At 37.7% G+C, this 21,267-nt stretch overlaps 1 protein-coding gene and 1 long non-coding RNA gene across 2 annotated transcripts; one reads left to right on the forward strand and one right to left on the reverse strand.

Annotated features, from left to right (window-relative positions):
• The first annotated feature begins 3,149 nt into the window (after window positions 1-3,149).
• LOC120289372 lies at window positions 3,150-4,945 on the forward strand. The gene is made up of 2 exons (XR_005547316.1): window positions 3,150-3,210; window positions 4,745-4,945. It is a non-coding gene; the product is annotated as an uncharacterized LOC120289372 (long non-coding RNA).
• A 2,496-nt stretch (window positions 4,946-7,441) lies between these two features.
• On the reverse strand, window positions 7,442-17,927 carry LOC104424370 (MADS-box protein AGL42). Its single transcript, XM_039305592.1, is given in 8 exon segments — window positions 7,442-7,879; window positions 10,503-10,544; window positions 10,639-10,680; window positions 12,196-12,295; window positions 12,398-12,459; window positions 15,089-15,170; window positions 17,279-17,432; window positions 17,435-17,927. Coding segments are annotated over 8 exon segments (627 nt in total). The 5' UTR covers window positions 17,463-17,927; the 3' UTR covers window positions 7,442-7,762.
• Window positions 17,928-21,267: the final 3,340 nt, after the last annotated feature.

Raw genomic sequence — 21,267 nt, forward strand, 5'->3', positions numbered from 1 at the left:
AGACTATACATGATATCGTAGTTCCTAAAGTTAGTGACATTGAACAACCAACAAAATCGTAGCATTCTATAGTTGTGAGTAGACAGAGAAGGCAAATTGGCTACCGATTCATTATGAATATACATATATTACTTATACATTAATTATAAAGTGGTAAGGTAGAAATATATGAGCCTTTGTCTTATTCTAAGACAATAGCTAGTGCTAGACTATTACAGTGACTAAAGACTATGAGTAAATAGATGGAATCATTCCATTGGAACTAGACATGGAAGCTTGTTAAAATATCCAAGAGCCATAACATTATTGGAAACAAGTGGGTCTACAAATAGAAATAGGGCATTGAGGGATAAGGTGAGACTTGTTGTGAAGGGGTATACACGACGAGAGGACAATGGTTACAACGAGATATCTTCTTCTATTGTAAGACAAACTTATATTTGAATATTACTTGCCTTAATTGCTACACAAAATCTCGAGCTAGAATAGTTGGATGTGAAAATAGCAGTTTTTCATGATGAGTTGGAGGAGCCGATATACATGAGGAAGCCAAAGGGATTAATTATTCCGAGTAAGGAAAACTATGTTTGTTTATTAAAAAAATCTTTATATAGGTTGGAACAGTTTGTTGGGCAGTGGTATAATTGTTTTGATGCATTTTTGGCCAGTCAAGACTATATGAAAAGTCAATTGGACAATTGTGTTTACTTTAGGAGATTGGAGGATGGATTTTTGATTTACCTATGATTATTTGTCGATGATATGTTGATAACAATCAAGATTATGTCTGAATTGATGTGTTGAAGAGGCAACTGAGTGTTGAATTTGAGATGAAAGATTTGGGTGTTGCATAGAAGAAGAAAAATGTCAAAAACACTTATTGGATTAATCGTATAGAGAGCTTTTATTTTGAAAAGAGCTGTAAGAATTACTTACAATGGAGTTGTTTATTTGTAAATACTGTAGGTTTAAGTATAAATTAAGTGTGGGAAACAATCGAGCATGTAAACTATTATTAGCTCTATTGATTCTCTAATTATTAGTAGATTATTTAATGCTAGCTCTTCTCATTGGTGAGTTACCGATACATAGACCAAACAACATAAATTCTTGATGTTTTTTCTTGGTCCTGACTTATTTCTATGGTGATTTTGCATTGATTTAATTTGCAAGATCCAATATTTTCCACATTAATTTTACAAATATTTTGATGGACGAGTCACCATATCACTTGTAAAATACAAAAGATGAGGACGACATAGCTAATGTAATGTGGATTCATGAGGACACCAAAAGAGCACCCGCCTTTAATTAAATCACATATTGATAACACAAACCTTTAATTAAATCGTATATCTTTACTAATATATAAAGCCAATCGCATATCTTTACTAATATATGAAGCCAAAGCACACACCTTACGCATGTGACCAATATGCCCCATTTACCATGTTCCTACATCACAATAATTTTGATCCTCTCAACTATTCCCCATTTTTTTTCAATACTTAAGTACATTTTATAGTGCAGACATCAACATAGCTAGAGAGCATCTTCTGTGACATCCCGATTTTTCCACTTCTATTTTCAATAAATTGAGACGGGCATTTCGTTGGCACGCATATAGTTCTTTTCCTTGAGTCGGCCACTCATGTGGAAACTAGTCTATCGGGTGAAGCTGTTAAGAAATTCTAATGCATCAGACTCGAGAATTTGGCCAAGAAGCGACCTTTCGACCGAGCTAATCTGCAAGGGTCATTACGACACAAATAAAAATCGATTAGAGACCGGAGATAGGTCGACTCGACAGAGGCATGTGATCGAGTGTGGGTGATTCCACCGGATCGCACAATTCTTGTTGATCGGCACTGGACCGACTTTTCTATCGATTGGGTACCCTGTGTTCGTATTTGAAATCTTGAGATTACTCCGACAACCGGAAGTCGCCAATGTTTCAAAGATGTACATTGTGGCTTGAGATGATCAACCACAGGTCAAATGCGTGAAAATTTCTAAAGGCTACCCGGTAGGTTGGGCCGCGCTAGTATCGTGCCAAAGTGAAATTAACCATGGAATTGAGATCGAATTCAGAAATTGGAAGTCTGGGTGTGTCACAAATCATTTTAGGATCATTGACTTATCTTTGGAAGATTTTTCATGCAATCAGAGTTCTTTGGCAAATTAAATCCGAAAATGGCTAATTTGGCTCGAGAAATAGTAGGCTCGTCTTTGGTCGTGCTTTTGGGACTTAAGTTGGTTCTATGGACAAGTGAAGATGTGAATCAGAGTGTGGTGACATTGGATTAATTTTATGGACTTCAATTTGATTCAATTAGAAGAGAATTGATGAGAATTTAGGAAATTGAGTGTACAAGAATTGGACCCGGCGGAAAATGGAATTAAACCCATTGGAATAAGGTTGTGGGAGTTTTGAGTGAGTGGAGTATGACATCATGGATGATGTCATGGTGGTGGGCCATTTTTGTGGGTTAAAGAAAAAGGAAAAGAAAAAGGGAATGGTCCCATCCCTCTCTCTCTCTTCATCTTCATCTTCTTCGTTGGAACCGTGCAAGGGGGACGGGCGTGCGATGCAGGGAGGAGCTCGGCCAGCAGCTCGCCGGCCGCCCGCCGGCACACCATCGTCGCCGTCGCGGTCGCCGCTCGCGCCGCCGCCCCCGCGTCTCCGCCCGCTCACCGTCGCAGCCCCGCGAGCTGCTCCGCCCGGCCCGCCTCCGTTTCTTTGCTCGAGATCTCGGATCTGGTCGGACGCCGAGCGAAACCAGCAGCTCCACCTATCGCCGTCCTCGCCCGTGTCGCTTCACCGCCGTGCTGCCGTCCGTCTCCCTCTCGCTCGCTCGAACGCCGTCCGCCCCGTCCGGTTGAGCTACCGTCGCTGCCCTTGCCCTGTTCGGCCAGCCAAGGCTGCGAATCAGCCGCCGTGAGCCGCCGTGCTCCCCGCCGGAGCCCGCCCGAGCCGCTGCCGCCCATCCCCGCCGTTCCTCCGCCCGAACCGGCGCCGGATCTGCTCCCTCTCGGCCCCGATCAGCAACCCAGAAAATGGGTATGGCGGCGGGTGTTTGGCCGTTTTGGCCGCCTTCCCGAGCCCGGATGCTCGGCCCGCCTTGAGGAAAGTCGATGCTCGGCCCGCCTTGAGGAAAGTCGATCCTCGCGTCGTCCTCGTCGTTTTGGTTCGCTCGGCTCGCTAATCCGGTGAGTTTAACTCACTAAACCTCGCTTAGAGGGTTAATGATGCTTTAGGTGTGTTTAGTTTATGTTAAGTGTTATTAGGTGGTTAGTTTAATTTATTTAAGTGTAGATTATATTAATGTGCTTGATTAACTTAAATTGTGTTTAATTTAAAGTTAAGTGGATGTTTATATTAATATAAACATTGATGTGACATAAAGGAATTTACTTTTGATTTATTTAAATATCCCGAAATCATTAAATAATTGAATAATATATTATTATTCGAAATTATTAAAATATTATTATTTAATTATTTTCGGAATAAATTTAATTATTTATTAAATTCCGAAAATTTTGGTCGGGACCCTAAATTCTCAGAATTTCGTGCCGGTCGCTACGGTACATTCGGATTTTGAAATTGATGATTGGATATTATAAATTGAGTGTGGATTTCGAAAACTATGGATATTATTATTTAATTATTTTCGGAATAAATTTAATTATTTATTAAATTCGAAAATTTTCATTGGGACCTTATTTACTCGAATTTCGTGCCGATCGTTCTTTGTGCATTTAGAATTTGAAATTGATGATTGGTTGTGATGAATTGAGTGTGATTGTGATTTATAGGGGTTCTTTATGAAATTCTAATTGTGGAAATTGATGGGCGATTGGCCGTTATATGCCACCTATTAGAGGTCGCGCCCGATGGGGCCGTTATATGCCACCTGATAAAGGTCGCGCCCGATGGGGCCGTTATATGCCACCTGATAAAGGTCGCGCCCGATGGGGTCGTTATATGCCACCTGTAAAGGTCGCGCCCGATGGGGCCGTTATATGCCACCTATTAGAGGTCGCGCCCGATGGGGCCGTTATATGCCACACGATAAAGGTCGCGCCCGATGGGGCCGTTATATGCCACGATAAAGGTCGCGCCCGATGGGGCCGTTATATGCCACCTGTAAAGGTCGCGCCCGATGGGGCCGTTATATGCCACCTACTAGAGGTCGCGCCCGATGGGGCCGTTATATGCCACCTGATAAAGGTCGCGCCCGATGGGGCCGTTATATGCCACCTGATAAAGGTCGCGCCCGATGGGGCCGTTATATGCCACCTACTAGAGGTCGCGCCCGATGGGGCCGTTATATGCCACCTGTTAAAGGTCGCGCCCGATGGGGCCGTGATATGCCACCTGTTAAAGGTCGCACCGAGTGGGGCCGTGATGCCACTGATTCTAATTTTGCCTAGTAGGGCCGTGATTGTGAGCAATGATTGATTTGCTAGAATGACATGTAATCGGCCGAGTCGATTGATCGCTGAGACGATCCAAGTGGTTGAATTGTTTGATAATGTGATTGTGCCATGGTTGTTTGGTTATCATAATTGCACGTGGTTGGTTTATATAAATTGTGCTAACCGAGATAAAGGCCGAGGCGAGGTAAGTCTTCCGTGTGATGTGACTAGGCCACTCGGGGCGTATTTTCTTTCTAATAGGGGTTTAGGGGGTTGAACTTGCTGAGACGTTGTCTCAGTGGTTATTGAATAACCATTTCAGGTCCCTGGTGGACGGAGCGGCCGTATAGCTTTGGTTGGCCTTGAGGAGTTGGAGATGTGAAGTCATAAAGATTGGAGATCGTGTACGACTTGTAGGTCGTAGGATAACCTCTTTTTAAGAGCCAGTCTTTTGTAGACTGTTGGCCGTAAACCCCTGTTTGTAATTCTATTGAATTATGTTTAAGTGTTATGTTGTGGTTTTGCTTCCTGCTTTTCTATCCCGTAGTTTATTGTCAGGGGATTTGTTTCGCTTCCGCATGCGTAATAAAATAAATGGGTCGGCGACATATCCTGGGATGTCGCATTTTTGATCGACCGTAGTGGGATGTGCGCGCGCTCGGGGTTCGGGGCGTGACATCTTCCCTTGGCAAACTCAATATAGTGGCATGTCTTCAAAACGAAGATGGAATCCAACTTCCACAACTGCTAATGGTAATTTAGTTTCTCGAACAAAAGGCAACCATAACAATCTCAATGAATCTTATACAAAGCTAAAAGGCTCCTAAGTCGGATTCAAAAATCTAAATACCATACGAATCACACAAATATTTGTTAGTTGAGATGGCAGATATTTTCTCCTTTAGCAAACCAACAACCTTAAGTTGAGTTGACAAATAGAGTGTGTTTAGAAACTCTATCATACATATGCCGATCTTTCCACTACTCACAATATCTACACATAGTAGTTGATACTGAGAGAAGTATGTATGTGTTTGACTAAATTAAGCAATGGTTAAATATTGGAGAATTAATGCAAAATCATGCATTGGCATATTATACACATCGTTGATTGATTAAATAATTCAACCCAAGGGTCATTATTCTGATGTGTATAAAACGGGTATTGTGGAAAGTCATCATTTGGTATATTGGCAGTTTGGTTAAAATTATTGAAAAAGAATGACTCATTGCCAATAGCATTTTGCATAAACAAGTAATCCAATTTTACTTTAAAATAAATTCAAAAAGAATTCTTGTCATTTTGATCAATGGGATTCATCCTAACAAAATTTACATTTAAAAGTACTCTCACTCGATATTGATTTGCTTCCCCATGTCACTTTCATGGGCTTATTTAACGCACAAAATCCCTTTTTCTTATTTGTGAGGACACTAAGGTACTTTTTTTGGCATGAGATTGACTCATCCAAGACAATGTTCTCGTTTTAAGGAAAGGAATTATTGTAATGAGATGTTTTATAAAAGAAAAATCACACTAGTATTGGATTATAGCTGAAAAGCTGGCCATGGTCTTGATGTAGACCAACCCAAATTCATCCCCAACAAGTGACCGTGGAGAGGGCCCGTGGTCTTTCTAATTCAAGCTTTTCTATAGATTTTTTAAGGGAAAAGACTACTAAAAACTCCAAACTTTGCTCAAAGTGACAAATTTGCTCCAAACTTTTTTTATGATATAAAAAATCCCGAACTTTGCCAACTGTGACACATTTACCCTAAACTATATGGCATTTTGGTTTTTTTTTCTTCTTCTTCTCTCTTCCCTCCGCCAGCCATGGCAGAGTTGGCAGAGGGAAGCCGGCGTTTGGTGAGGGCTGCCCTCACCAGTGTCGCGCAAGGGTCGCCCTTGCCGTGGGCTAGTGAGGGTCGCCCTTGCTTGGGCTAGCTAGGGCCGCCCTTGTTGGTGTTAGGCGAGGACGGCCCTTAGTTGGGTCGGGCGAAGGCCTCCCTCACCAGGCCCTCACCAGCGTTGGGCAAGGGGTGCCCTTGCAGATTTAGCGAGGGCTGTCCTCGCCCGACGCAAGTGAGGGCAGCCCTTGTCGGTGTTGGGCGAGGGCACCCCTTGCTGAACTTGGGTGAGGGAGTCTGGCAAAGGGGTGCCCTCGTTGGCGTCGGGCAAGGGCTTCCCTCACTAGATTTGGCAAGGTTACCCCTCATTGGACTCAAGCAAGGGAATCTAGTGAGGGCCTGGTGAAGGAGGTCCTCGCCTAACCTAGCCGAGGGCTACCCTCGCCCAATACTGGCTTCCCTCTGCCATGGCCGATGGAGAGAAGAGAGAAAAAGAAAAAAAAAGAAAAAACATAAAAAGACGAAAATGCCCCTAGTGGGGGTAAATATGTCATAATTTGTGAAGTTTTGGGTTTTTCATATTACCAAAAAAGTTTGGGGTAAATTAATCACTTTGGGAAAAGTTTTGAATTTTTGGTGGTCTTTTTCCATTTTTTAATCACAAAAAAGGAAAACAAAGGGAAAAATAGAAAGCTTATTCATAGGTTTTATTTCCTTTTGTCTTATTTATTTGTGTATCTTCTTATTAATTGCTAAGATCGATACACTATAGATCATTGTCATCTCATGTGTCACTAAGTGTCCTTAAATGTCTGTCCCTCCACTCCCCTTCCAATCAAGGCATCGTCGTAGGAACATGTCATTGCTCACGAGCTCAGATACAAGCTAGCTTCTGTCAGACGAAAAAAGTTAGACCTCGTTGTTTGGGATGAGTTGCAAGTCTACTGAGTAGCCTCACGTTGCAACATGACAATTTTGATTCTAGAATATTTCAGATTTCCATGATCCTCATGTCCGCATATGTGTACGCTGAGGAAAAATATAGAGGTGACGGATGAACATTTTTTTGGCTTAGCCAACCTTTAAGAGGTCCGACCAAAAAATAAAATAAATTAAAAACCTCAAAGAGGTGTCCTAAGATGTTGAAATGTACGCAGGCAGTCCAAAAATATGCTCAACAGATGTTTCTTTCTTGGAATCGACTGATGTGTAATTCAAATGTGAATGCCCAAGCTGCACGCAAGTTATGTCCATTGTTTCTGAATCTTTCTCGTATATGTCCTTGTCATTGCTCATTTCTAATCTGATCTTTCTTTGCCTTCGCTATTCATTTTCAATAAGACTACCATGAATCTCATGTACATGTTGTTGCGATAGTGCCAAGGAGAATCCAGCTGAGTAAAGATGTCACCGAGTGATATTGCTGTAATTCGTATACTATTCTATTTAACAGATATTATTAGACTTGTGTCTGGTGATGGCGAACCAGCTTTTAACTCTCCGGCAATCCAATGAACAACCCAGTCTCAACATCTGTACTCCGGCTGCTCCGGCTATGTATTGCTGCTGCTCTTGGATGAGCCGTTGACTGCCAAGGATTTGCATAGCGCTGGAATTGGAAGAAAGCAAAAAAGGACGCAAAACGCTCTATTAAATATATGAAACAATAAATGCAATTGAATAATGATGGGACCTAGAAACCTTCACTGAATTAAAATGGCAAAAAGCTGAAGCACAACTTGAGATATAATCGCATTGAACAGGCCTTCCACTGGATCCAAATTAGGTGATGCAAGCATCTATGTCTAAGCACCCAGATCTAGCAATAGTCACTGGGAAATTTCAATTTTTCCCAACATCTGACTCTAGAAGATGCTTTCCTACGTTGCCCCAAAAAAAAAATTCTAAAAGTGGTTAGCTGCACCAGACATGATTGCGAACTTTGGTTCCACCTATAGTCCATGTCTAAAGTATTGACTAGTATCTCATGATAGTAATAAACTCTATGTTGTGATTTTTTTCGACATGGGTCGTATTTGAAGGCCGTTAGTTTTTGTTATCAAGTCAGTATTTTCTAAACAGGTCAACTAATGGTTACAAAATTATAAAAAGACATGGGAACTTTCAGTCCTTCTACAATCACATGTTAGAAACATTGAATTGTACTGGCTGATAGTAAGTTGGGTAGTAGTTGTCTCAACATTGATTACTCATGAACATTGTGCTACTAATTTTTATTATCATATCGGCAATTACTAACTTTATGATATTTTCACTAGGAAAGTTGAATATTTCCCAACAACCAACTCCGGAATTGGTTCTCTACCATTCTCAAAAAAGAGAAAAATGAAGAAAAACAAAAGAAAAAAAAGCTCCAAAAGTGATGAGGATGCCGAATGTGATCACTAAGAACTTTGGATCCATCTAGTCCCCAGTTGGAAAACACAAAATAATCTTTCAAGAAACAAATTTCTCAAAGTATTGATATTCACAATGTGGGTCGCTAACTTACTGCCAGTAACCTTTTTCTTTTCAAGTTAGTAACTTTCCAAGCATATCAAGTAATGGTAACGGGATCATGGAAAGACACACAGATTTAGGTCCATCTACAATCCTACAGTCTCCTACAGATAATTGTATCTCATGATCTTCCCTAAAATTTGTTTTCCCAACATGTGTTCGTAACTCTGCATTATTAACTTCTATTATGGAGTCAAATCACTTTCTTAACAGATCAAGCGCGGGACCATAAAAGGACACAGAGATTTGAGTTTGTCTACAGTTCCATGTAAAAAAAAGAAAAGTAGAATTGTATCTCGTGACAGCAAATTTCTCAGTGGGGTGGTAATTTTCTCAACTTGGATTAGTAGCTTAATGCTAGTAATAAGTTTCAAGCAGATCATACGGTCTCATGATCATAGAATTCTTTGGTGATGTTCATTTTAAGTGCTCCTTCTAACTTATGCAATCATAAACAAAACTTCTCGCAGATATAGAAATGTTCAATATAAATACTGGTATTTAACCCAGAAATTAAGCATCTCTCATTATGCATTGTCCTTTTCGTAAGAACTGATCATGTTGCAGTACTCTTTAAAGGTGGTGGTATCAAGAGAGCAAAAAGCAAGCTCCTCCCCTTCCTTTGTACTACAATAAATAGATAGTGTTGGAAATTATGATCCATTTTCTCTAAAACTGTCTAGAAACTATTAACTTAATCATGAAGGCGAGAACGTTGGTAGCAGCATCCACGTTGAAGATTGTCTAGAATTGTTGAGAATGGCGGTTGCTAGCTGAACCTAGAAGATTCACGTGGGAATGCAAGCAAGCAGAAGCCAAGTTGAAGAAGAAATCCTAGAACAAGCTAGAGAAGTCTACGTGCATGGAAAACACGTTTTCTTCATTAGCAAGCAGCGGAAAGCATGAAGCAAAGTTTCTTCATCAAACTCCAGCTGTCAAGAACTTATTGAAGAAGAAAAAAAGAAGTCCAAGAGAGGCTGAGGCGGTGAAGAAGAGAAACTTGAATGAAAGTCAAAATTGTCATGCTTGAAGTCGGTTGTAATTGCCTATAAGTAGGCTTGTAGTTCATTCATTTGGTGTATGAGGTTTAGAGTTCCACCGTGTGCGGAGAAGTAGAGTTATGATGATTTCTATGTCATGAAATACTCCTCCATTATCAAAATATCTTGTACCATCCATTTTCATCAATTAGATAAATTATATCTCATGTTCTTTATCCTTGAATTATCCTATCTTGTCCCTTGTCCATCCACTACAAATTATATCATATACTTGCGCACATTACTAATCAAAAACTATCAACCATATCTAAAATCATGCTTCCGCACACATCCAAATTTTTAACAGAAGGTTTTAACACCAGAACTAATAGAGAGTAAGACAAACTGATGACCAGCACATTTAACCAGTACAATAAACAGGACAGCACACAATCTACTAATATTGGTTTGATGGACAAAAGCAGCAAGCTTCTTCACTACACAAGCCTATTAGAATATTAGGGAAAAGAACATTCTTAATCATTGAAGACCACTCTCTGGTCTTAGCAGATCATAAAACTACACTGCTAGATCATACATGAAATTCATTGAGAGATTCTATTGCAGGTTTCACAAGTTTGTGGAAAGTGGTCAATATATGCACAGAAGAGTGATCATGCATGACAAGTGATAGGAAGGCAATAAAAGCACAGATGTGAAAGAGGGCGACACCTTTGCAAGAAGCTTTGCATTCTCTTCTTTCAAAAACCTCTCCTGAATTACGCCAAGCAGAGTTGCTAGATTTATATAACCGGGAACTTAATGCTGGATGAGATCGGACATGCATTAATCATATCTGTGCACTTACCTTTGCTTGTAACTGCTGTATCTGATCATTGAATAATTGAGCCTGTAAAAGAGATCCACAGAAATATTTTAACTTTCGTGTGCGTGCATGTCGTCCCCATACCTTTCTTAGTACAAGGTCAACAGAAAAAAAAAGTTGAGAAAATAAGTTGATGATGGACGATAGAAATGATAGTACAATGCTTTGCAACTTGTTTAGAAACACAGTTCAAGTAAGAAGTTGTACACGGAAATTGATGAGGTTAATATAATGAAAAACTCACAGTATTCTATTATTTCATGCTAAAGAATACAGTTTTTTTTTTTTTAATAAGTATCAACTTGTGTCAATAAGTGTCGAGAAACCATTGGTAAAAAATGATCGCTGATTATTTTTTGTTAGAGATAAGAAAAGTCAGTCATTTAACCAAACCAAATAAACTTGTCAACTAATCAAATAAGAGTTGGTGACATAGAATAAGTCGGTTACTTAATCAAAGAAGAGTTAGTAACTCCTATAATTAAGATTGGTAATTTCTAGTTGGGATCGTAAGTAAGGCAAATATTTATGTGTGTACGAGTCTTATAAGTGAAGGGTGAGAAGGTCAGAAAGTATTTTTACCAACAAAATTTATTTTATGACAAAGAAAGCAATAAAGAGAAAAAGATCTGCTGAAGTTGTGGGCACGTAAGACACGAGAAATAGTAGACCTCACTCTACACGTAACACAATGTTTCCATTCTATCTCAAGAGTAGTCATAGGGAGGTTAGAGTAGGAAAAAATGCACGAAGAAACCCCAAATAAGCATTTGGTAAGTTAGTCACATGAAAGTTGATAACCCAAAAAGAGTTAGTAAATTAAGAGAGAAGAAAAATCTAAGAGTTATTAAAATAAATATCGGTATGTATATAAATATAAATACAAAACAAATAAAAGTTGATAAAAAATTGAGAAATATTGTTAATTGCACATTGTTAAAAGGAATTTGCGATCTCATAAAAGTGTTGGTCAGTTGCTAATAAGTAAGTCAGAAATCAGGTAATTGGGAATTTTTTTTATCGCATTTTTTTGCCACGTACAACTCTTTCAAAAGTTCATCAGCCTGAAAAAAAAAATCTTTTTTTTCTTTTTTTGGAAAAGGGAACAATAGAGTCGTCCAAATAACTCTAGAAGAATAACCATAATATTTTCCTTATTTTTTGGAAAAAGAGAACAGGTCAACAACAATGCAGAAAAAGGGCGATTTGTAAATATGCTTTCATTCTCTCAGATAAGGTAGAAAACATCATGTATACTCGGAGAAAAATTGATTCTCTCCTTTTAGATGCCAAGTTTAACCATTTTAGTCTATTCAGTTTCAATCTTACGATACAATTACAGTCTTTTCAAATTGGTGTTTCGGCTCCTGTATGCATATGGTCAGTCTTATTTTTAGTCGTTTGAGGGAAATTGTTTCTCTTTGTTTTCTTTCCCTTCTCACCATATCCATGCCTCCAAACAGAACGGCTACTCGACGAAAGTTCTCAAAACATCTTTAGGCTCAGAGAAAAGGACAAATATGCCAAAGACAAATGTACCTTTCTTTCCCTAATGCTGCTCAAACTTCGCTCGAGCTGATTCCCTATCTGTTGAATTTCATCGATCGAGCAAGATTCAACACATTGTCCAGATAGCTTCCTGATGAAAAAAAGAAAAGGAGTACCATAGTTTAGAGAATTACATATCAAGTATCCATTTCAATTTACAATAAATAAGAGAGAAGTCTCAAAATTTGTGGACCGTAGAGAAACTTCAAGAAGCTCGATCTTCCTCTCCATATCCATGGTTTCTTGCTTCAGATGCTGCGCATAATGGAGATTGGATATCTATGAATCCATTGAACGGAACAATACAAACTGAACAAATTTGAAATTAGTAATGGATATAGTTAACAGATCTGTAACACCACAGGATCCTACAAAACTAAGTCTCCTACTACAAGAACCCTAATGTTCTTGCAAAATTTGTAGCTGGACACAAACCATAGTCAATTCTATGGCTTACCACCTCAGTAATTCTGGAGATCAAAAGTAGGGTTCTTATCAAGAACACGGTTCCATATTATTACAATCTGCAAATACAAACATATAGGTCCACAACAACAATCAATTTTAAAACTTCCTCCAAGAAAACAATAAGATGTAAATGCCCAAGGAGGGCTTGTTTTCGAGGTATCAAGTGGTGGATGATGAGTGGGATTTCAGAAGCTGAAAGCACTTTAGGGGACCAGTTAGTGTCCTGAGGACATGTACAAAGATCAAAATAGCAGTTTTAATGTTTTAAGTAACTTGAAACCTATTGGTCTCTCTCTCTCTCTCTATATATATCAGCAGTTTCCCCTCTCTGCTTCCCAGCCATTGCCAAACCACATGAATAAGAGTGGTAAGGCTTGCAATAATATCAGGAGTCCTTTGTCAAACCATAACAGCACTTTGATGGCGCAGCTTTGATGGCTCTCTCAAATTATTCCCATCTGTACGAGACTAACATTTTGAGATACTTGACTTTTGCTGTAAAGTATAAAATTTGGATGAGTTTTTTAGAATTGGGTACACGAGAAATAATGCATACTTAAAGAACAATTCTAGACATGGTAAGACTTGTCTTCTAAATTTGTTTACTTTATGAGCAAAAAGAATTATTTGTTTACTAAGTGATGATGTAGATTCCTGATAGGTACTAAATGAGTAAACTTAAATAACACTTATGCGATGCCACATCGCTTAGCAACCAAAGTAGAAGGTATCCCCAGCATTCCTCATGCTCAAGAACCATGAAGCATCTTTTATAAACCAAAGCACACGTGCGTGCGTGCGTGCGTGCGCGCGCACGCACGCACGCACGCACGCACGCACATATTTAACCTCGTAAAAGTTCAATTTTTTATTTTCTCTTTTTTTATTCTTTGAAAGTGAAACGTTTATTGCTATGACTCAGACAAAAGATGCATTTATGAATGTGCCTTCCAAGTTGCTGTCCCCATTAATGGTGATATACTGTTGATGCAGACAAAAAGATTTACTAAGTTGATATTTGAAATAGTGATCTTTTACCAAGCTTTAGTGACGATGGATGTAATGAAAATCGACAACTCAGCTAAGAGTTGAAAATGATTAGGATTGTTCTTCTACTTGAAATAGTGATCTTATCAATTAAGATTTGAGCACCATTAAGATCTAATTAAGGTCATTATTCCAATAGTTGGACATAGTGTTCCTTGTATAGATGTTTCCTATTTCAATCATGTTTCTTTAGAAGTCTCCCATATTAAGTAAGAGTAGAATTTCTAGAATAAATTAGAAATTTTTTCTTTGAATTCGCAATGCAATAATACTCTTACGTGTAATACCTAAGAAACCCATTTGTGATGCTTAGGCGGTTTTATGTCTGTTGCCTTAAAAAATTACCCATTCTAAGTTGTCGTCCATTGAAAGTTCTCTTCAAGTTCTTATTAAGTTGAGCTCACCGCTTTGGGAGATGTCATCCTATATATCAATTTTGGGTCATGCAGAGACGATATGTCCTGAATAGTGAGCTTCAAAGAGAACTTGAAGAGAATAAACCATTCAAAACGAGTAAATTTCTTTTGGCATCACATCTACACTTTCTAAGAATCTCACCTAGGGTTTTAAAAGTTTCACATTTCAGAGAACCATTCCATCACACAAGAAAGAGTTACAATCATCCTTATAAACCCTTCTAGGATTAATCATACTCCTAATTCAGATAGAAGACTCCATACAAGAAATATAATTGAAATAGAATTCATCCACACAAGAAACTCAATGTCCCATTTGTGACATAAGTGGAAAATTAAATAAAATCCCGATGGTACTCAAATCCTAATTGAGAAGACTACCATAAAATTCAACTAAAAGAATAATCCAAATCCTAGGTGTCACAAGCCAGTAACGACCATCCTCATCAAAGCTTTGTAAAAACATAGGCTTGTTTGATCTTGTTGCCTTCATTAGTGGCTACAGTTAATGATTTATCCTCAATATAATAGAACTCATCACAACAATCTCAAGCAGAAACTGATTCAGAAGGTTAAAATAAGACATCGAGTGAGGTAATTTCTTTTCATCTCTTGCAATGAAATCACTTATAGAGTGCTGCATCATTTAGTAAACCAGCTGAGAGAGTATCCTGAGCATTTCTCATGCTTAAGAACCATGAAGCAGTTCTCATGTGCCAAAGAACATGCATCATGTATATGTATTCTAACATTGAGAAAATTCAATTTCCAAATTGCAATGTGTTTTTCTATGAATGTGCCTTCCGCGTTAGTGTTCCCATCAATAGAGATATACTGTTGATGCAGACAAAAGGATTTACTAAGTTGATATTTGAACTTTAGTCAAAAGATGTATCCATGAACTCCTTATGAATGCACCTAATGTATTATCTTGGAAAGGTTAGAGCACTGACCAGAATACATTGTTCCATCTTAGCCTGGTACATATCCACATCATTTGTATATCTGCGATATCGATCAATTGTCTTTCGGATTCTGAAAAATTTGTAAAGACGGCATATGAGCTCAGCCACTGGGAATGCTTTCTCCAAATTAATCAGGTATCGTCAAAACCAAAGTAATCGAACATTAAACAAATTGATGATCATTTTTGTGAATCACATGACTTCCAGTGAATATGTATCACTATTACTCACAAACAGAACATGCATGAGGCATAAGCCTCTGCAAGAACTTTTAGCCTCTAAGCAACTTATTTGCAACGATATGGAGTGCTCAGAAAAGTCTGGGATGGCCACCTTATACTTTGTAAATAATCATGCCAGCAATGTTTTTCTTCAAATTTTAGCATGAAAACTTCAAGTTTACATTATAAGAGTATATTACGTGCACACAATAAATTTAAATGCAAGCAAAGAGTGAATTATTGCAATGTATCTTGCCCAAGCCCAAAGTCTTCAATATTCCACATGCCACTCCATGTCAGTAAGAAGAACAGCACACGATGCTTATAAAATCATCAGTTGCATTGTGAAGCAGTACAAGGACTTATCACTTCTTGAAGAAATTAAAAGAGCAAGCAGTTGCACCTACATCTAACTTGTGACTTCAAGTACTTCTTTTCCCAGTAAATGAAGAACAGGGAGTACTTACACGGTGGAGCAACTAAAATGGCAAACATGTACAATTGCAGTCACATTTTGACATGTATACTCTATGAGTAAGAAATCCAAGAGATCAGTATGTTGTCTCATGTCAGCCTTAATCTATTATACTAGTGAATGTATTCGATCCCATAAAATCACCACTACATAAATCTAGTCAAGCCCATAATCTTATCCACCCTTCAAAGCACTATATAATTAAAAGTTCCTAAAGTTGAAGATGTCAAGACTTGTTTCACAGGCAAGTTTAGGGTTAAAGTACCATTAAAAAATCAATTTGAAAGTCTTTTGCAAGTTGTTTGATTCAGAAAAAGAGATTAACTATACTTTAAGTTTTGATTCAATGAACCACGATTTGAAATGCTTCTTGACTATGGCAGTAGATAGATAACATGTTATTCGATTTCCCAACTAATATAATGTGTTCCATATGAAATTTCTAGTTTTGGCCTCGTGGTATGGTCATAAACTTGAAACACGGATTTGTATGATTTGCAAGATAACCATTATCAGATAGGGCACAAAAAATAGTCCCAATTATTGTCTAAGTGGTATAATTCTAACAAGCTGAATCAAACAAGGTATGGTTCGAAGGCTCTTTTCAATTTAAGTTTGGTTTTCTTCAACATTTTTCCAACCAATCAAATTTGTTTGGAAAAAGGTCTACTTCGAAGAGATTAATACCTAACCACGAGTATGCTTACTATCATCATGCCTCGAGCTAGTTAATGGAGATCAATCCCTGGAAGCAGCCTTAAAACCTATAACACTTCAAAAGGTAGCACTAAGCGGCATGTTCATTTCATCAATGTGGAATTAGGGTGAACGCCAAATTGTTACTTGTCAAAACCAGAAGGATCAAACAATATCAGTCCCTAGTCTCACTAACATCAAATAATGTTTTCATTACCCAAGACAAAGTACCAATTATCCTAACTCGTGAAGTAGCTGGAGGAGATCAGTACTTGCAAGATATTCAACAATTAGTTTTCTCAGAAGGACTAAAAGAGAGAGAGTCCAACTCCAATGCAACAGCGTACACAATGAATGCTTCATCAAATCCCCAGTATCTAGCCATTTGACTAGGGTACATCTCAGTACATTGACTATAAAATTATAAAAAAAGGTGAAAACATTAGATTTTATCTCAGCTACTATCGATTAGGATATCTGAACAGAAGTCATATTGTTTTTAAAATTATCTGAAAATGAGAACTAGATTAGTCATCATAATGGGTTCCGTCCGTGATCGAAGGAGAAAAGCACTAAACGTTTGACCAAAACCAAAAACGACAGAAATGAAAAGGAGAATAACAAAAAACCCATGCCATGATGCTGTCCCTTATTTACACTTTACAGACACACAGCATATATATGTGCATATGCGCTCATTTTGGATATAAGAATGTTAACATGACTCAATCATGTTCCCCATCTAAAAGCTACTCGAAAAATTATAAATTCAGTATGCGAACATACTCAGAATTGCTCGAGAACTTGTAAAGCCTTCCTTTCTGTGAAAAGATGATCACGGCAACTTCCGCATCGCAGAGGACCGAGAGCTCATAAGCTTTCTTCAGTAGTCCAGTCCGGCGCTTTGAGAAGGTGACTTGCCGGCTGGTCGCGTTCTCATTCGCCTCATCTGAACTTTGCCTCTTACCATGATTAAATTTCCCTACATATATGATGGTTATCAACCCTAGAATGACAAGTACTCAAACATAGCGTTGAACAGAACAAATATACCACAACGATCAAACACAACGACTCACCGGAGACTTTGTGCAGCTTCAACCAGCTGAAGATTTATCTTTTTCTCCACCTCTTATTGTCTAGACTTTAGGCTGAAGTTCTTGAGAAGCTAAAAACACCGCAAGACAAATCACACTCTTTTTTTTCCCAAACAGACATGAACTATATCATCATTTGAACACGATAAAAAACCATGGGATAAAGATTTCACAATCAATGGTCGGAGAATTATAGATTTACCCACCATATTAAAGGGGAAGCGTCTATACTCATCTCTAAGAAAAATGAACCACAATAAATTCAGAAACCCTAAAGAGGGATGAGAGGGCGAAGACAAAAACAGAAAAAGTGGAATATGAACGCAAGGGATATTTGGCAGTTGATGGATCCCTCTTTTTTTGTGGCCACAAACGTAAAAAAAGACATGAAAAAGCCTCTTATTCCAAACTCAAGGATCGTCTACCCGGGCCAAATACGGTGTGATGTACCCATAAAAGGAAAAACAAACAAAAAAGGAAAGGAATAAGGAGCAAAGCAAAGCATTCAAGTTCAACCGAAACGGCATGGCTAATTTGGTGAAGATTCAAGAGGCAGATGGATTATCTTGTTTTGCTAAAATTAAGAAAAAGAGAGTAGATAGAGAGGGGGAAATTTTTTTGTTTTCTTCGAAAAAAAACGCATATTTTGCCAGTGGGTTTCAGCTTCAGCTGTTGCGGCCTGTGGGACACTCGAAAGAGAGAGCAGTAAGAAACGAAACGGGTGAAAAGGAGGAGAAAAGGTGGTTCGATAAATATGAGAATTGTCGACATCATCGTACCGTGACGTGAACAGCTAACTACTGGGACGTTGACGAGTGGGAAAAATTGCCTCTCACCTAAACTCAGAGGGAGACTCTGTCCTTTTCTTGGGCCAAATAGGAACGGCCTCGGGGCTCTTCTTCAATCGGTTCCTCTCTTAATGGGTTTATGAGCATTCGGAGGAACTCGAAATTATTACCATGAGAAATTCATGGATAAAATAAATACAGATGTTTCCTTTAGCTTATCTTTTTCTTTATGTTCATCTTATAATTTATCATTACTTAGGGGTATAAAAAATACCTGAACCGAAAAAGAATTTGGGAAGTTTGACAGTTGGATTGAGATATCAGTTTTTTTTGTTTTGTTTTGCACACAAGAGATCAAAAGCTACTGACCATGGTGTACTAATCTCAAATCACTTGATTTTCTAATTAGTATAAGTGTAATTTTTGACGAGACTGCTATGATTTGATAGAAGACTAGCAATGTAAACATATAATGGTATAGGTAGAGCTTTGAGACTCTAGAAATCTTAGAAGTGACAGAGGTTGAGATTGTAGATGATAACGTAGTTCCAGAAATCAGTGATATCAAACAACCAACAAAATAGTAGCACTTTATAGTCATGGATAAATAGAGAATGCATATATATATATATTACTTATGCAATGATTGTAAAGTGATAAGGTAGAATTATATGAGCCTTCGTCTTTCTCTAAGGCGGTAGTAAGTGCTGAATCATTACAATGACCAAAGGCTACGAGTGAATAAATGAAATCACTCCATTAAAACTAACCGTGAGAGCTTGTTAAAATATCCAAGAGCCATAACATCATTGGAAAGAAGTGGGTCTACAAATAGAAGTAGGACATCGAGGTATAATGTGAGACTTGTTGCAAAAGGATATACACAACGAGAGGGCATTTGTTACAACAAGGTATCTTCTTCTATTGTAAGACATACTTATATTTGAATATTTCTTGCCTTAATTGCTACATAGGATCTTGAGCTGGAACAGTTGGATGTGAAAATAATAGTTTTTCACAATGAGTTAGAAGGGCAAGGAAGAGATGCACCATTTGCCGTAGAAAGAGAGAAAGCTCGTGGAGTAATACAACAATAAATGTTGTTCCTCAATTGATTCCTAAGAGGATTGGAAAATCTTTCTTTACTATTTAAGACATGAGAGAGATTTCTATCGGAGTAGATGTGCATGAGGCAGCCAAAGGGATCAATTATTTCGAGTAAGGAAGACCATATTTGTTTATTAAAGAAATCTTTGTATGGGTTGCAAGAATCTCCCAAGCAGTGGTATAATCGTTTTGATGCTTTTTTAGCTAGTCAAGACTATTCGAAAAATGGGTTGAACAATCATGTTTAATTTAGGAGAGTGAATGATGGATTGTTTATTTATCTATTATTATTTGTTGATAACGTGTTGATAGAAATTGAGATTATGTCTAAAATTGATGCGTTGAAGAGGCAATTGAGTGTTGAGTTTAAGGTGAAAAATTTGGGTGCTACATAGAAAAAGAAAAATGTTAGAAACACTTATTGGATCAAGTGTAGGAAGAGCTTTTGTTTTAAATTGTGCTGTAAGTTTTACTTGCAATTGAGTTGTTTATTAGTAGATCATTTGCTGCGAGTTATTCTCATTGGTGAGTTACCAATACATAGACCAAACAACATAAATTTCTAATGTTTTTTATTAGTCCTAATTTATTTCTATGGTGATTTTGCATTGATTTAATTTGCAAGATCCAATATTTTCCACATTTATTTCACAAAAATTTCGATGGACAAGTCACCATATCAATTGTAAAATACAAAAGATGAGGACGATATAGCTAATGCGATGTGGATTCATGAGGACACCAAATGGCATTGGCCTTGAATTAAATTAATTATCGATAATGCAGGCCTTTAATTAAATCGCATATCTTTACTAATATATAAAGCCAAAGCACACGCCTTATGCATATGATCAATATTCCCCATTTAACATGTTCCTACATCACAACAATTTTGATCCTCTCGACTATTCCATATATTTCTTTTTCAATTATTAAGTACATTTTATAGTGCAAAATCAACATAGCTGGAAAGCATCTTCCCCTTGCATACTCATACAGAGGCATGTTTTCCAAACAAAGATGCAATCCAACTTCCACAACTGCTAGTAGTAATTGAGTATCTTGGAAAGGCAACCATAACAATCTCAATGAACCTTATACAAAGCTAAACGGCTCTTAAGCTAGATTCAAAAATCTAAATATTGTACAAATCACATGAATATTTGTCAATTGAGATGGTAGATATTTTCTCCTTTAGCAAACTAATAACCTTAAGTCGGGTTGACAAATAGAGTGTGTTTAGAAACTCTATCAAATATTTGCAATTACCTTTCCACTACTCACAATATCTACATGTAGTAGTTGATATTGAGAGAAGTATGTATGTGTTTGTCTAAATTAAGCAATAATTAAGTATTGGAGAAGTAATGCTAAATCATGCATTGGCAGAGTATATACATCATTGATTAATTGAAGAATTCAACTCAAGGGTCATTATTCCAACATGTATATATTGTGGAAAGTCATCATTTGGTTTATTGGTAGTTTGGTTAAAATGATTGAAAAAGAACTACTCATTACAAATAACATTTTACATAAGTAGATAATCCAATTTTACTTTAAAATAAATTCAAAATGAATTCTTGTCATTTTGATCAATGGGATTCATCCCAACAAAATTTCCATTTAAAAGTACTCTCACTTGATATTGATTTGCTTCCTCATGTAACTTTCGTGGGTTTATTTGATGCACAAAATCCCTTTTTCTTATTTATGAGGACACTAAGGTACTTTTCTTGGCATGGGATTGACTCATCCAAGACAACGTTTTTGTTTTAAGAAA

The sequence above is a fragment of the Eucalyptus grandis genome, chromosome 11 (assembly GCF_016545825.1).
Source record: "Eucalyptus grandis isolate ANBG69807.140 chromosome 11, ASM1654582v1, whole genome shotgun sequence".
NCBI classification, from domain to species: Eukaryota; Viridiplantae; Streptophyta; class Magnoliopsida; order Myrtales; family Myrtaceae; genus Eucalyptus; species Eucalyptus grandis.